Raw genomic sequence first — 12,813 nt, 5'->3', positions numbered from 1 at the left:
TTTCTGAGAGTTGTGCCAGTGGCATGGCTGTATACGCTGGTCACCAAAAGAAAGTGATAGTCTACAGTAGCTCAGGAGAGAGTGACATCTCAATTCCACTTAACGACACCACTGATGAGAGTTCAGATGGCCAGAAAGATGATGATGGTGACTTTGTAGTGGGGTGATTTGTGCGACAAGACAACTTTTTTTCCGAAAGCTATATTTCTTAAACAGTTTATTCCAGATCCAAAGTTTTTATTGCCAGGGATGCACAACATCCTGAAATATATGTACATATTTGAGTTGGAGACATAACTGTCAAGGCCTCACTTTAAAATCACTTTGAGTAAAAAGTTGCACAAATCACCCCACCTTCCCCTATATATTATATATATATATATTTAAATAATATGAATATTTAGAATATATACAGTTCTCATGTAGCACACTACACATATTCGACTGATAATGTGTAACTAATTTATTTTTAACAAAAAAAATTTATAAAAAATAATGCATTTTTCTTCAATAGCTTCTATGTCATGTGACCCAGTGTCTCCAAATTATTCCAGAATTATTCCCTTTGTGTTGTTCTGAAATGTTAAAGCACTCGTGTTCTTCTTATTGTTTCACTGCTAACACTGCATGTCAATTTACAAAGATCAGTTTTACTGAAGCATTTCTGTCTGTTCCAAATACCTCAGTTTGTCTTTCTGGAGACCAGGGGAGCCAAACGACTCTAAACGTGAAGATTCTGTTAACGGAGAGGACTGTGTGATGATGGGAGAGGAAGGCACTAGTGGTCAGAATGGTTGGATTGATAAGGCCTGCCAATATCTTCACAGATATATGTGTGAGAAAGCAGCAGAAACTGGACGTGCGCAATGAGTCTTTGGTTCATCTTAAACCTGAGTGTGGAGCAAAGATTCTTTATACAGATACTCAAGGAAACTTTTTTTTTGTTTAAACTATATGTTCCTGTTTTAACTGTAAGGTGTCCTTTATTGTTTGTGCTGCCTTAAATTTAAGTCAGTAGGTTTGTTATGTAGGAGTTTTGTAAATTAGAACAAGTGTTGGTATTTGCTTTGTATTTTGGGTTTGGGAAAAACGGCAGAGTGAGCCCTCACGAATAGAGGATTTTCGCGTCAAATCTCCTGTCTTTGCTCGGACTTTCTTTTGATCACAGTTTATGCAGACACGTCAGAAGGAAGAGCATAGAGATGAATGCTGCCGAGTATTTGTGTTAAATCGCCGTGCCTTGGATACTATTAGTCTGTGAGTAGTGTTTGTGTGGTTAAGTCTAGCTTATTCATATATACATGTAAAGTTAGCTACTTATTGTATGTTTGTTTAATGTGGCTAATGTGGATTGGTTAGCTAGCAGCCTGCAACAGTATTGTGTTCTTAGCTAGCTCTCCTTTATTTTGCATTGCTTTGTGTATTATTCATGTCATACTTACCGTGTATTGTACTTAATGTCTGTATGGTTCTGGTGATGTATGTATATTGATTTATGTTTTTATGTTTTACAAATTGATAAAGCGACCAGTGGAGATACACTGAAGATAAAAGAAAAGCAAGCCTTGGTTCTTCATTTCAATATTGGACTTTATCTATTAGGCCTTTCACACCAAAATGAACCAAGAGTCAGTTCCAGGCTGGTGTTGGGGTCAGTTCAAAACTGGTTACAGCCTTATCCCAGTTATGAACCGGTTGGTTTCACATCGACCGGAGACAGCCATGGAGCCGGCAAGAGAGCAACGTCATGACGTCACTGTAAACGTGTGTGTACGTCGCCCGACGCCGCTGCTCTTGTGGCTAACGCTAAAGCTACCGCTAGCTTTAAGCACAACAACAGCGGCGAATACGTCTTATTTTTACACGTGTTAGCTCTCGCTTTGCTTTCTTAACCAAACAGGACCCATACAGCGTATTCTCGCCGGTCAATTTGATCGCTACGTTCGGTAATTATGTTATGTTTACGTCTCGTAGTAGCGGTGTTTTTAAACATGGCGGGCATGAGGTTTTAGTTTGTCTGGTTGGTCAGGATAATCCCTCCCCCGGCCGCTGGCGCAAGCGGTTCACTTCAAACCCTGCTCAATCCTGGGGTATGAGTTGAACCGGTTTTTACGGCCCGGAGCAGGCTTTCTGGCGGTGTGAAACCAAAACACTGGCTCTAACTCCGAACTAGCCCAGAACTAGCGCCGATTTTGCGGCGGTGTGAAAGGCCTATATGTTAGCTGGCTGTCAAGCCGTGCTCCAGGATACGCGCTGCCAGGGCAGTACATTGTTATTATAAAATGTTCTATTGCCTTTGCTCTTCATCTTTTTGTTTTTGTTTTTATTGCAATGCACTGCATGCTCTACTTAGTCTCTCACTTCACGGTTTATTTAAATGTTTTGTACACATTCTTTTAAGTATGCTGTGTGCCATGTAAAACACTTTTGAAAAGTGCTATAAAAATTAAAATGTACTTATAAAATCTTGGTCACAACCGAGTCATGTCGCCTGTAATACAGTATCAGCCAACTGTTGTCCACTACTGTCCTGTATTTAGTATTTCCCTTTATCTCATATTATTAAAGCATTTATAAAATAAATTGTGTTAAGCGCTCCTTCCTTGTGTTGCTGGAGGAGCAAACTGTTTATTCTTGTGATTTTTATATGTAATCTTTGTATTACTTAAAAGTTTAGACGTTATGATAATGTAAACATAAGCAGTGGCTTTGCTGCTCATTCATTGTGGACAGCAAGCAAAAAAAAAACTTTTTTACATTAATATCATGGACCTATGGTATGCAAGAAGTCTTTTCCGTTAGCCTACATAGCATACATGGACGAACCAATCAAAATCGAGATATTACCGGATATTACTGGACATTTACGCATCTTACGTCATATGTCCATGTGCCGGCTACGCTCATTCACGGTATGGGTAACCCCGCGAATTTCAAAATCAACATTGCGGTGCTCGCAGACGCAGATATTTCAGACTGAAGGAATTTTAACAAGTAGAATTTTAATTTAAAAAGGAAAATAAAATAATGAATAGCTAGAGAAAGCCCTGCGCCAGCCTTGGACGATTTACAGCAGCAAAAAGGACCAACAATGTATGAGCGTTTCAACAGACAGGTAGCCTACACAAAGGATCTGCTAGCTAGCTGTGCTATCAGTCGGACTGGATTACTATCTGCTTGATTTTCTTCTACAGCCAGAGAGTCAGATTGGTGAGTCAGAAACAATTTTTGGGTTTATTGAATAATAAGTCTGGATGAATTGATGCCGAGTGCAAGCCATGATGCATTTTATATCCAATTGAGTGGCTGTGTTTTCATTGTTGCTGATGGACAAACATAATGCATGTTGTGCAATAATTGCGGAACGTCAGATGGTTTGGTTACATTCTGATGCTGGACATGTGCTACTGGTACTTTATCTATTAAGATAGAGTTTATAGAGGTGCCTTCAGTTTTGCTGTATAGGCCTACAAAACAGTGAGTGCAGTCTTTTATTTTGAAAGCTAAACAGAAGTAGGCTAGTGGTGTGAAAAGGTGTGAGGGACGCAACTGTGGAGTTTAGTTGATGGATGTGATGTTTTATCATTTTAGGCTAAACTACAGTACGGGCATGTGTGTGTGTGTGTGTGTGTGTGTGTGAGAGAGAGAGAGAGAGATTTGAAATCGTCCTGTTTGCCGTTTATTCTTTTTGATTTAACAATATATAGGCTAGTATTGGAGCAATTTGTCTTTCAGTTTCAGAACTCAGTACATACCCACTTACTGACCTCGCCGCATGTCACTGGGTTCGACTATCGGCTGACCCTCCGTTTCCAGCACCTTGGCGTAGACTTAATCAGGGAGGCTGAGAAGTGTGATACCCCTAATTTATTTGGCACACACTCTCTGATCCCACTTTTTGAACAGGGGAACCACCACCCCAGTCTGCCACTCCTTTGATAATGTCCAAGCCTTACACACAATGTTGAAGAGACGTGTCATCCGCTGTCCTGGATGACACGAAGTAGGTAGTGGCGAAGTAGGTAGGGAGTTCGCCTCTGGTGTGCAGGGTCGGAGGTTCGATCCCCCGTCTCCCCGCCACATGTCGAAGTGTCCCTGGGCAAGACACTGAACCCCAAATTGCTCCCGATAGTTAGCTTAGTTAGCTTAGCACCCTAGTGCTAAGCCTACCCGTGGTAGCTGCTGCTATCGGTGTATGAATGTGTGTGTGACTGGGTGAATGTGTACAAAAACAATGTAAAGCGCTTTGGGTCTGTGATAAACGGAGATATAGCGCTATACAAGTCCATTTACCATTTACCATTTACCCCCCCCCCACACACACACACACACACACAGCCACGTTGAGACCTTTTTATTTATTTGTTTAATTTTTCATAGACACGAGTTGATTTTTTATCAATAGATAACTAATATATAAAAATGAGGTGATGTTTTCTAGAACATTGCATATATATTTTTTTATTATTTTAACAAAAACGCAGGAGCATTGATAATAAAACAAATTCCAAAACAGGCCATATTCTTTTTTTTCTATTTTTCTTTATTCAGTTTATTGGCTTTTGTTGAAGTTATTTAACTTCCACACAATGTCACTTTAAAGTTGGAATATATTGCAACCTCTTGAATTTCCTGCCTCTCTGTCTAAGTATCCTGGAGAAGTTATGGGATCGGAACGGGTCAAGAATCTTTGCTCCACACTCTGTTTCCTGCTCCGAGGTTTAAGATGAACCAAAGACGCATTGTGGACGTCCAGTTCCTGCTGCTTTCTCACAAATATATCTGCAAGGTATTCTGCAGGATTTATCAAACCAACACTTCAGGTCATGAGCTCCTGCTTTCGCTCCCATCCTCACACAGTCCTCTCCATCAGGATCTTCATTCCAGTTATTTGGCTCCCCTGGCCTCCAGAAAGACAACCTGGACAGAAAACAAGAATTCAGTAACACTGGTGATATTTGGACATGGACATGAAATGTGTTTATATCCGTCAAACCTGGTGTTCAGTGGTGATCCGTCCGTCCACAACCACCTGCCCTCTTCCTCTGAGTCGGTCAGTCCGATCCAGAACCTGTCATCAGCATTCTTCATCTTTTCTCTTACTCTCTGCTCCAAGAATTCCTGAGCAGAAAAACGTTGGTGAAAAACTACAATATGTAATGAAACTTCACTTTAAAGAGGACCTATGATGCTTTTTGACTTTTATGACCTATAAACGTTGTTATGATGATTCATAGTCATGCTTAACCATACTAAATTATCAAATAATGACTTACATGCATTTCGAAGTATTCCCTGCTGACCGTCTGGGGTGTCTGTGCAGAGCACTAAACACTATTCTAGCCAGTCGAGAAGTCACGTCTTCAAAGCGGTCTACCCTTTCATAATTTGTGACGTCGCATAAAAATTTGTGACGTGACCACGCGGATGTTTCCATGTATGGTAATGCTGTCACTTCCCTGTTTGCGTCTGCCTCGCGCCCTTATAGGTCCATGCTCGCGCTTCCCGCCACTGAAAGTGTTCCGGAAGGAAGGTAACCAATCACAACGGAGTGGGGTTTGCAGGAGGGGGGGGGGGAGAGGGTAGCGGAGATGGCCGATGCACATGCGGAGGGGGCGGAGATTGCCGAAGCACACACACTCAAGTGTTGACAGGACGTGCTGGATCGCCAAAATAAGAGAAAGAGCTTCCCGAAAATCTACATAGTTTTTTGTGATGTGATTCGTGTCAGGTTGCTCTATAGCAGTGTAAAACAAGAAATTAAGACCAGAAAAGTAGTATAATAGGTCCTCTTTAACAGCATGAACCAGCAGCATGTGTCCTACCTGCTCCTCTGCTGTCTATCTTCACCAGATCTGCTCCCTCATATCGACACTGCTCTCTGCTCTCGTTCCAGGTTAAAGCTGCAGCAGAGAACTGATAGCACTTTCCTCCATGTTGCTCCCATCCTGGTGCACACTTCAGACATGACTCACCTTTGGAGAGATCACAGCAACAAATCAATATTGAGGTTAAATGAGTATAAAAGTACAAAACGTATGCTGCCAATATCATTTCTTGTATCTGTCAATATGTTCAAGTATTTTACATCACATTTCAGTTGGAAATCATCACAATATTCTGAAAAATGCATGCATGCCTCCACAGCGGTCAGGATAAAGGAAAAGGGGGACAGGGCTCTAATGGGGGTTCAACTAGAGAAGCAATGGTGATATTAAAAGTTATTCCTTTCCGTTTATGTTCCAAAATGGTTTGTAGTTTGTAGTTGCAGTCATTACACAACAAATGGCAAAAAAGTAATTTAACTACTGGAATGTAAATATAAATGTAGAAATATTACCAGCAAGCTCCTGCAAAATGGCGTTAACACATTATTACGTGTAGTTCCAGGGCCGGCGGTAGCCAGGGGCCAGGGTGGGCCGTGCCCACCCAAATGCCAATCAAAAAAATAAATAATAATTTTTTTTTAGGTGGAAGTCCAGACCCACTATCGGACGGACCTGTTCATTCGCTGTACAAGAAAATGTCAAATAAAATTCAGACAATTAATTAACACAAATTATTTTTTTTATTTAGTTTTCTTTTTAGTTTGTGTGTTTGATATCAACATCATATTATGTGAATGTAAATTATCATACAATAAAAGGAATACAATGTTTTGGTAGATAGCTAATATCTTAATAATTGAATCTGTTCATCTGGGAGGTAATCCGAGGTTAACTGATCACGTCACGTCCAAGTCCATGGCATGCACAGTGTGTATTGAGTTTATTTAAAAATATTTGAAAATGGGGCTGCCCTCAGTTGCCCATGCACTGTGTAGGCCTATAGTCTATAGCCTATTTCAGCCTCGTCTGTGGAAAAAAAAGATAACTGGACAACAGAGTTCTTCTGCTTCGTTCCTCTCACTGCATATAAATTAATTCATTATATTACAGAAAAATATGTCCCATAAAAGACAAAGAGCACCAAGCCCATCCCAGAGGACCCTCCATAATATTTTATTTCTAATTTATATTTCTATGGAAAATCCATGTGTCTTTCTTCAATAGCTTCTAATTCATCCGACCCAGTGTCTCCAAATTATTTGTTCACACAAAATTCCTCAGATTTAGCCTCTTAATTTTCCTCTCAAAGTGCACCAGATTCATGCATTTCACTTTAAAAAGGTAAAAAAAAATCTCTCGGGGGGGGGGGGGCATACCCCCGGACCCCCCTAGCAACACTCAAAGTTTATTTGCATATTGTGTTCTACACAATTCACAGTAAATGTGCCAAAAAGCAGACGCAGAGATCTTACAAGGGCAAAAAAATTCGGCTTGCGCGCTCTGCGCTCGCTCGCATCTTCGGTCTCTCTGCCCAGTGTGCCCACCTAAAATTTCTACAGGCGATAGATAGATAGATGGATAGATAGATAGATAGATAGATAGATAGATAGATAGATAGATAGATAGATAGATAGATTGATGGACAAAATAATTTTTTTTTAAGACTTGCCATTGGCATTTCCCCTCTGTCTTGTGAACTTCACTTCAGCTCCAGACATCTTACGTCCTTGACCATCAGAGAGTTAGAAAGAGAACTAAATTAAAAATTCACATCACACTGTTAAAAGCTCCTTCCTCTCAGACCCACATGGGGAGGGCTCTATAAAGCATCATGCCTTATTAGGCAGAAACTTGTTTGTTGGGGGAAAAAATATTCTCGTAATATACTCTTTTATCTTTACCCCCTTAGTTTGTAATAATACTCACATTCAAAAAAGCACAAAGATATTATAGAAGTTGGCCTCTGTAGAGTGGACAAAATATACCATTATATTATGTCCAATCAGGTAGTCCTCCACTGCTAGCAGAGTTGGTGTTTCAAACCCCTGCCTCCTGCTACATGTGGAAGTGTCCCTGGGCAAAGAGACACTGAACCCCAAATTATCGCCTCTAGAACCTTTAAAACAGATTGAAACAGGATCCAGGAAACCACACAGTCCAAAAATAATAATCAGACCAGAAGACATCTTTAAAGCCTCACCTGGATGAGATGAACCAATCAGAACAGTGATGACACAGAGAGTAGTGGCATTGGGAAAACAGTATTTCACTCTGGACTAGAATGATATTATTATCATGGTGTTAAAATAATAACTTTCACTCCTTAGACTAACCACACGCAGAACAGCAGCAGCCTACACCGTTATACTACAGTAGAATTAGTAAAAATGGCCATTTAAGTTTCGCTTTGATTATGTTTAATAATAATAAGTAGGAGGACACTGAGCACCTGTCACAGCAGACCAATTTTTTTATACAGTTGTAATTTTAATATTGGTATATTAGGAAGGGGACATTTTGCACATATCATAGACACAGCCTTGTCTCTCAATCTAAACTCAAGAACCTTAGTCTGTATGTTGATACAGGTGATGGTTCCCGGAGAGGGAGGCAATACAAAGTAATGGAAAACAAGCATTACTTTTCCATATTGCTTTTTATTGAAAAATAAAAAGAACCAAAATCCCAAGTCACAACACAAACAACATTTGACCGACTAGAAGGATAAAAACAAACCAAGGTCAAAATGAACATTTCACCTCTTTCTGCCTTCAGTGTTTTAAATCAGAAAGACATGACCGGCTGCTTCACAGAAATATTCCAGACTGGACTTCAGTGTTTCCAAATGTTTATCATCAATGCTCCAAACGTGGAAATTAAAAAATGTTCTTGAAAAAAATCATAATTTTATCTGTATCTAACATAATGAAACATGGATGTGAACCGTCATTTTTTTTTTCGTTTAAATATATTTTTTGGGGCATTTTTATGCTTTATTGATAGTGGTAGAGACATAGTTGAAATGGGGCAGAGAGGGGAGTGACATGCAGAACAACTTGATGACTTGATAAGAATAACATCTAATTTACTCGGCAAGTTTCAGAGACATAATTTCAACATTCCCATTCGATGGAATGTACAGTACTTCTTTTATGTTTCAACACACACAAAAATTATCTCAAATTTAACTGCTTTTCCCTGAATCCTTGTCTTTGGATATAAAAGGTGGGTTGTCTCCTTCATCTCGCATCAAGGCCTCGATCTTGGTGTGGTCCAGAGCGGAGCAGGAGAATAGACCGTGGGATCTGAATGGGTCAAGAATCTTTGCTCCACACTCTGTTTCCTGCTCCGAGATTTAAGATGAACCAAAGACACATTGTGGACGTCCAGTTTCTGCTGCTTTCTCACAGATATATCTTTGATCTTGTTTGCAGGATCTATCAAACCAACACTTCAGGTCATGAGCTCCTGCTTTCTCTCCCATCCTCACACAGTCCTCTCCATCAGGATCTATTTTATTCCAGTTATCTGGCTCCCTTAGGCTCCAGAAAGTCAAACTGGACAGAAAAAAAATTCAGTAAACTGGTGATATTTGGACATGGACATGAAATGTGTTTACATCAGTCATACCTGGTGTTCAGTGGTGATCCCTCCGTCCAGAACCACGTGCCCTCTTCCTCTGAGTCGGTCAGTCCGATCCAGAACTTGTCCTCTGGATCGTTCATCTCGTCTCTCAGCTTGAGCTCCAAGAATACCTGAGCAGAAAATATTTGTTAAATTTAACGTAATTTCACTTTAACAGCATGAACCAGCAGCATGTGTCCTACCTGCTCCTCTCTGCTGTCTATCTTCACCAGATCTGCTCCTTTACTGCGACACAGATCTCTGCTCCACTGCCAGGTTGAAGCTGCAGCAGAGAAGTAATAGCACTTTCCTCCATGTTGGTCCCAGAATGGTTCACACTTCAGACATGACTCGCCTTTGGAGAGATCACAGCAACAAATCACGGTTCATTTTGAGGTAAAATAATTTTTATTGCATGTATATTGTATGCTGTCAATATAACTCGTGAATCTGTCTATAAGTGTATTAATAGTATTTCTATTTTACGTCACTATACTGGAGCACATTTCAGTTGGAAATCATCCAAATATACTGAAAGTACCATGTCTGCCTTCACAGCGGTCAGGATGAAAGAAAAGGGGGACAGGGCTCTAATGGGGGTTCAACTAGAGAAGCAGTGGTGATATTAAAAGTTATTCTTTTCCTTTTATGGCCTAAACAACACACAAAAATGCAAATATGAATGTAGTTGAACCATCACCAGCCCCTTAAAAATGTAGTTAACATACTAGTTTAATTACTTGTAGTTCACTTCTCCCCAACACGTCAATCCATCAGTGTTTCTTTAATCATCATCAGAGGATGTAAACCTGTTAGAAAGACACAATCCACCACTCACCTGTTGGAACGGTTGGGCTCGTACACTGCTCTGGTTTGCAGGATTTCTCTTGACCTCGTGTCTCTGTAATGAAACCGTTTAAAGGATTCATGAGGATCGTTTCTTGTTTAAGAACAAAACTCACAGTACAGTCAGTTCAGTAGAAACTGGCAGAAAATATATTGGCAATACATAATATTAGGGCCACGAGACTTGTGGATTACATTAAAACTTACCTGTGATATTTCTTTTCAGGGCCTTATGCTCGATTGTCATCTTTTGGAGGCTTTCCTTGGTTTGACTTTTTTCATAAACTGATTTTTTTAAAGAAGAAAAATTATTTAAAGAAACTAGTCAGCGATGAGTCAGAAGAGAATCATTCCAAGATGATGATATTAATTAAGGAAAATACATCAATTGAGAAAAAATTCAAATAAACAGATCTTGAATCTTCAATCTCAAATTTGTGTTGGGATTCAGTCAATTTCAAGGGATTCACATAATTAACACCATCAAGTTTGCTGAGTCAATTTAATCAAATTTGAACAACTTGATTAAATACATTTTATTTTTTAAACATACGTTTTTGTTGAATTTGTGAACATTGAGAAAAAATTAGTTGTTGAAAATATTTAAAGTAAAATTCAGAGGCAAAAGTTCAGATAGATCATTTCAATGCATAAACATTCAGTGGTAAATAGCTTTTTTAATTTCAAAATCCGATGGAGCAGAGTTACTTCCACATATAAACTTTGTTAAGAACTAGAACTGTAGGAGCATTTACTCACACGTAAATCCTAGAGCGATGAGAGCAGCTGCCAGGAGAAGACTGAGAACGACCACGGCCACTCTCTCTGGTGTGACCTTTGACCCGGCCTGATGTGGGGACGCTGCAGAAACATAGAAAAAAAATTGTTTTCTCCAGTGAACTATTTTATTTAAACCTGCAGTGTGTAGAATTTTGGGTTTTGTTTCCTAGCAGATTTTGTAGAAAGTAATTATAATATCCATAAGTACATTTAATTTAGTGCATAATAGCTGAACATTTATTTTTTATTTTTTTTGTTTTCCCTTAGAAAGGGTCTCATATATGTCCATATTTCTGCATATTTTGGACCAAGGCCAAGTGCTGCCATCTTGAAAGTGTCATAGTTGGAATGTCATCAGGTGCATCGTTTAAAATTTTGAATTGTTCTTGTCGTTGAAGGCCACTGTAGCTTCTGTTATTATTCGAAAGGGTTGGGGTTACCCAGGGAGTGTTGCATTCTAGAACTTTGTAGAACTTTCTTGATGATGTCATATTACACACTGCACCTGTAATTCTTTTGGTTATGTCTGTTTATAATAATTGGCTTTTAACAAGTATGATCATTCACAACCACCAAGACACAACGATGTGATTTCAAAGGTTTACAGTTTTTCTCAATTGCTTGAAGGCATTTCACCATTCAGGCATTTTTGCAAACAGCATGTAACCATTTGCAAAAGACAAACTTTGCTGTGTAAATAAGGTGATGAAAATCAAGTGGGTCCCAGTTTCATTAGGCGTATCTGTTAGAAAGGCCAATGTCTGGGAAGAATGTCAAAGCAATTCAGAAAAACTGTAACTACGACACATATGAGAACTTGAATTGCTTGAACTTTTTCACTAGTTACAGAAAGACATTGGCAAATAACAGGAACCATGAAACATGACACTTGTCTTAACAGATGACTAAAATAAGACTTGTATTTAGTTCCTTATTTTCTGTTTTTCTTCAAACCATTTCACAGTGAACTATAGACTTCCTCAAGTTTCATCTGATCATTTATGAGAAAGAAGAAGAAGAAGAAATGTCAAGGCGTTTCCGTGCCCGTGGCTGATTTTAACCCGTCAAAAACTACATTTTATTACATGCAAACAACTGAAGATGATTCAAATTGAATGGGAATTTTAAGTGGACAAATACACATTTTAAGCATAAAGTACTAAAAGTTTGGAGAAGCGCATTTATTTCGTCTTTAGTGTAACATTCTATTATATAATACGATAAACATTTTTTAAGTAATTAAGTTATGGTTCTGAACTTTTTCTATTCAAATAGAGAGCGCTGTGTTCATGTTTTTATTCTGGATAAAGTAGAACACGTTAAGACAGCCGTGACTTTACTGTTTTATTCAACATTTATTCTTTATTTTGAACCTACCAGTGAGCTCTGGTGATGGCTGACCCTTTGAGAACGTGACTTCAGAGTATGTGGTTTCAGCCGATGAGGAAACCGCCCCTGCAAGACCAAGACACAAGACGAAACCGCTGATTTAAAGTGTAAGATTAATCATTCCTATTTCACTCTTTAACTACGATAGATAGATAGATAGATAGATAGATAGATAGATAGATAGATAGATAGATAGATAGATAGATAGATAGATAAGATTAGATTGAGTATTATATTTAAGACTTACTTTTGGCATTTTCCCTCGGCTTTGTGAACTTCACATCGGAGTACACCACATCAGCTTCAGACATCTTACGTCTTTGACCATCAGAGAGTTAGAAATAGA

General features: G+C 39.1%; 1 protein-coding gene across 1 annotated transcript; it reads right to left on the bottom strand.

The window, feature by feature from the left end:
• Positions 1-8,632: 8,632 nt before the first annotated feature.
• LOC307264309 (C-type lectin domain family 10 member A-like) lies at positions 8,633-12,813 on the bottom strand. The gene is made up of 8 exons (XM_080045695.1): positions 12,715-12,813; positions 12,456-12,533; positions 11,058-11,159; positions 10,506-10,583; positions 10,291-10,353; positions 9,656-9,807; positions 9,459-9,583; positions 8,633-9,385 (listed from the first exon to the last, which is right to left on the bottom strand). The coding sequence occupies exons 1-8, from the start codon at positions 12,776-12,778 to the stop codon at positions 9,184-9,186; spliced, it is 864 nt and encodes a 287-aa protein (XP_079901821.1). The 5' UTR covers positions 12,779-12,813; the 3' UTR covers positions 8,633-9,183.

Source organism: Ammodytes marinus (assembly GCF_949987685.1).
Source record: "Ammodytes marinus genome assembly, chromosome: 17".
Taxonomy (NCBI): domain Eukaryota; kingdom Metazoa; phylum Chordata; class Actinopteri; order Uranoscopiformes; family Ammodytidae; genus Ammodytes; species Ammodytes marinus.
Note: the sequence above shows the minus strand (reverse complement) of the source record. Positions and strands in the feature narration are given on the sequence as shown.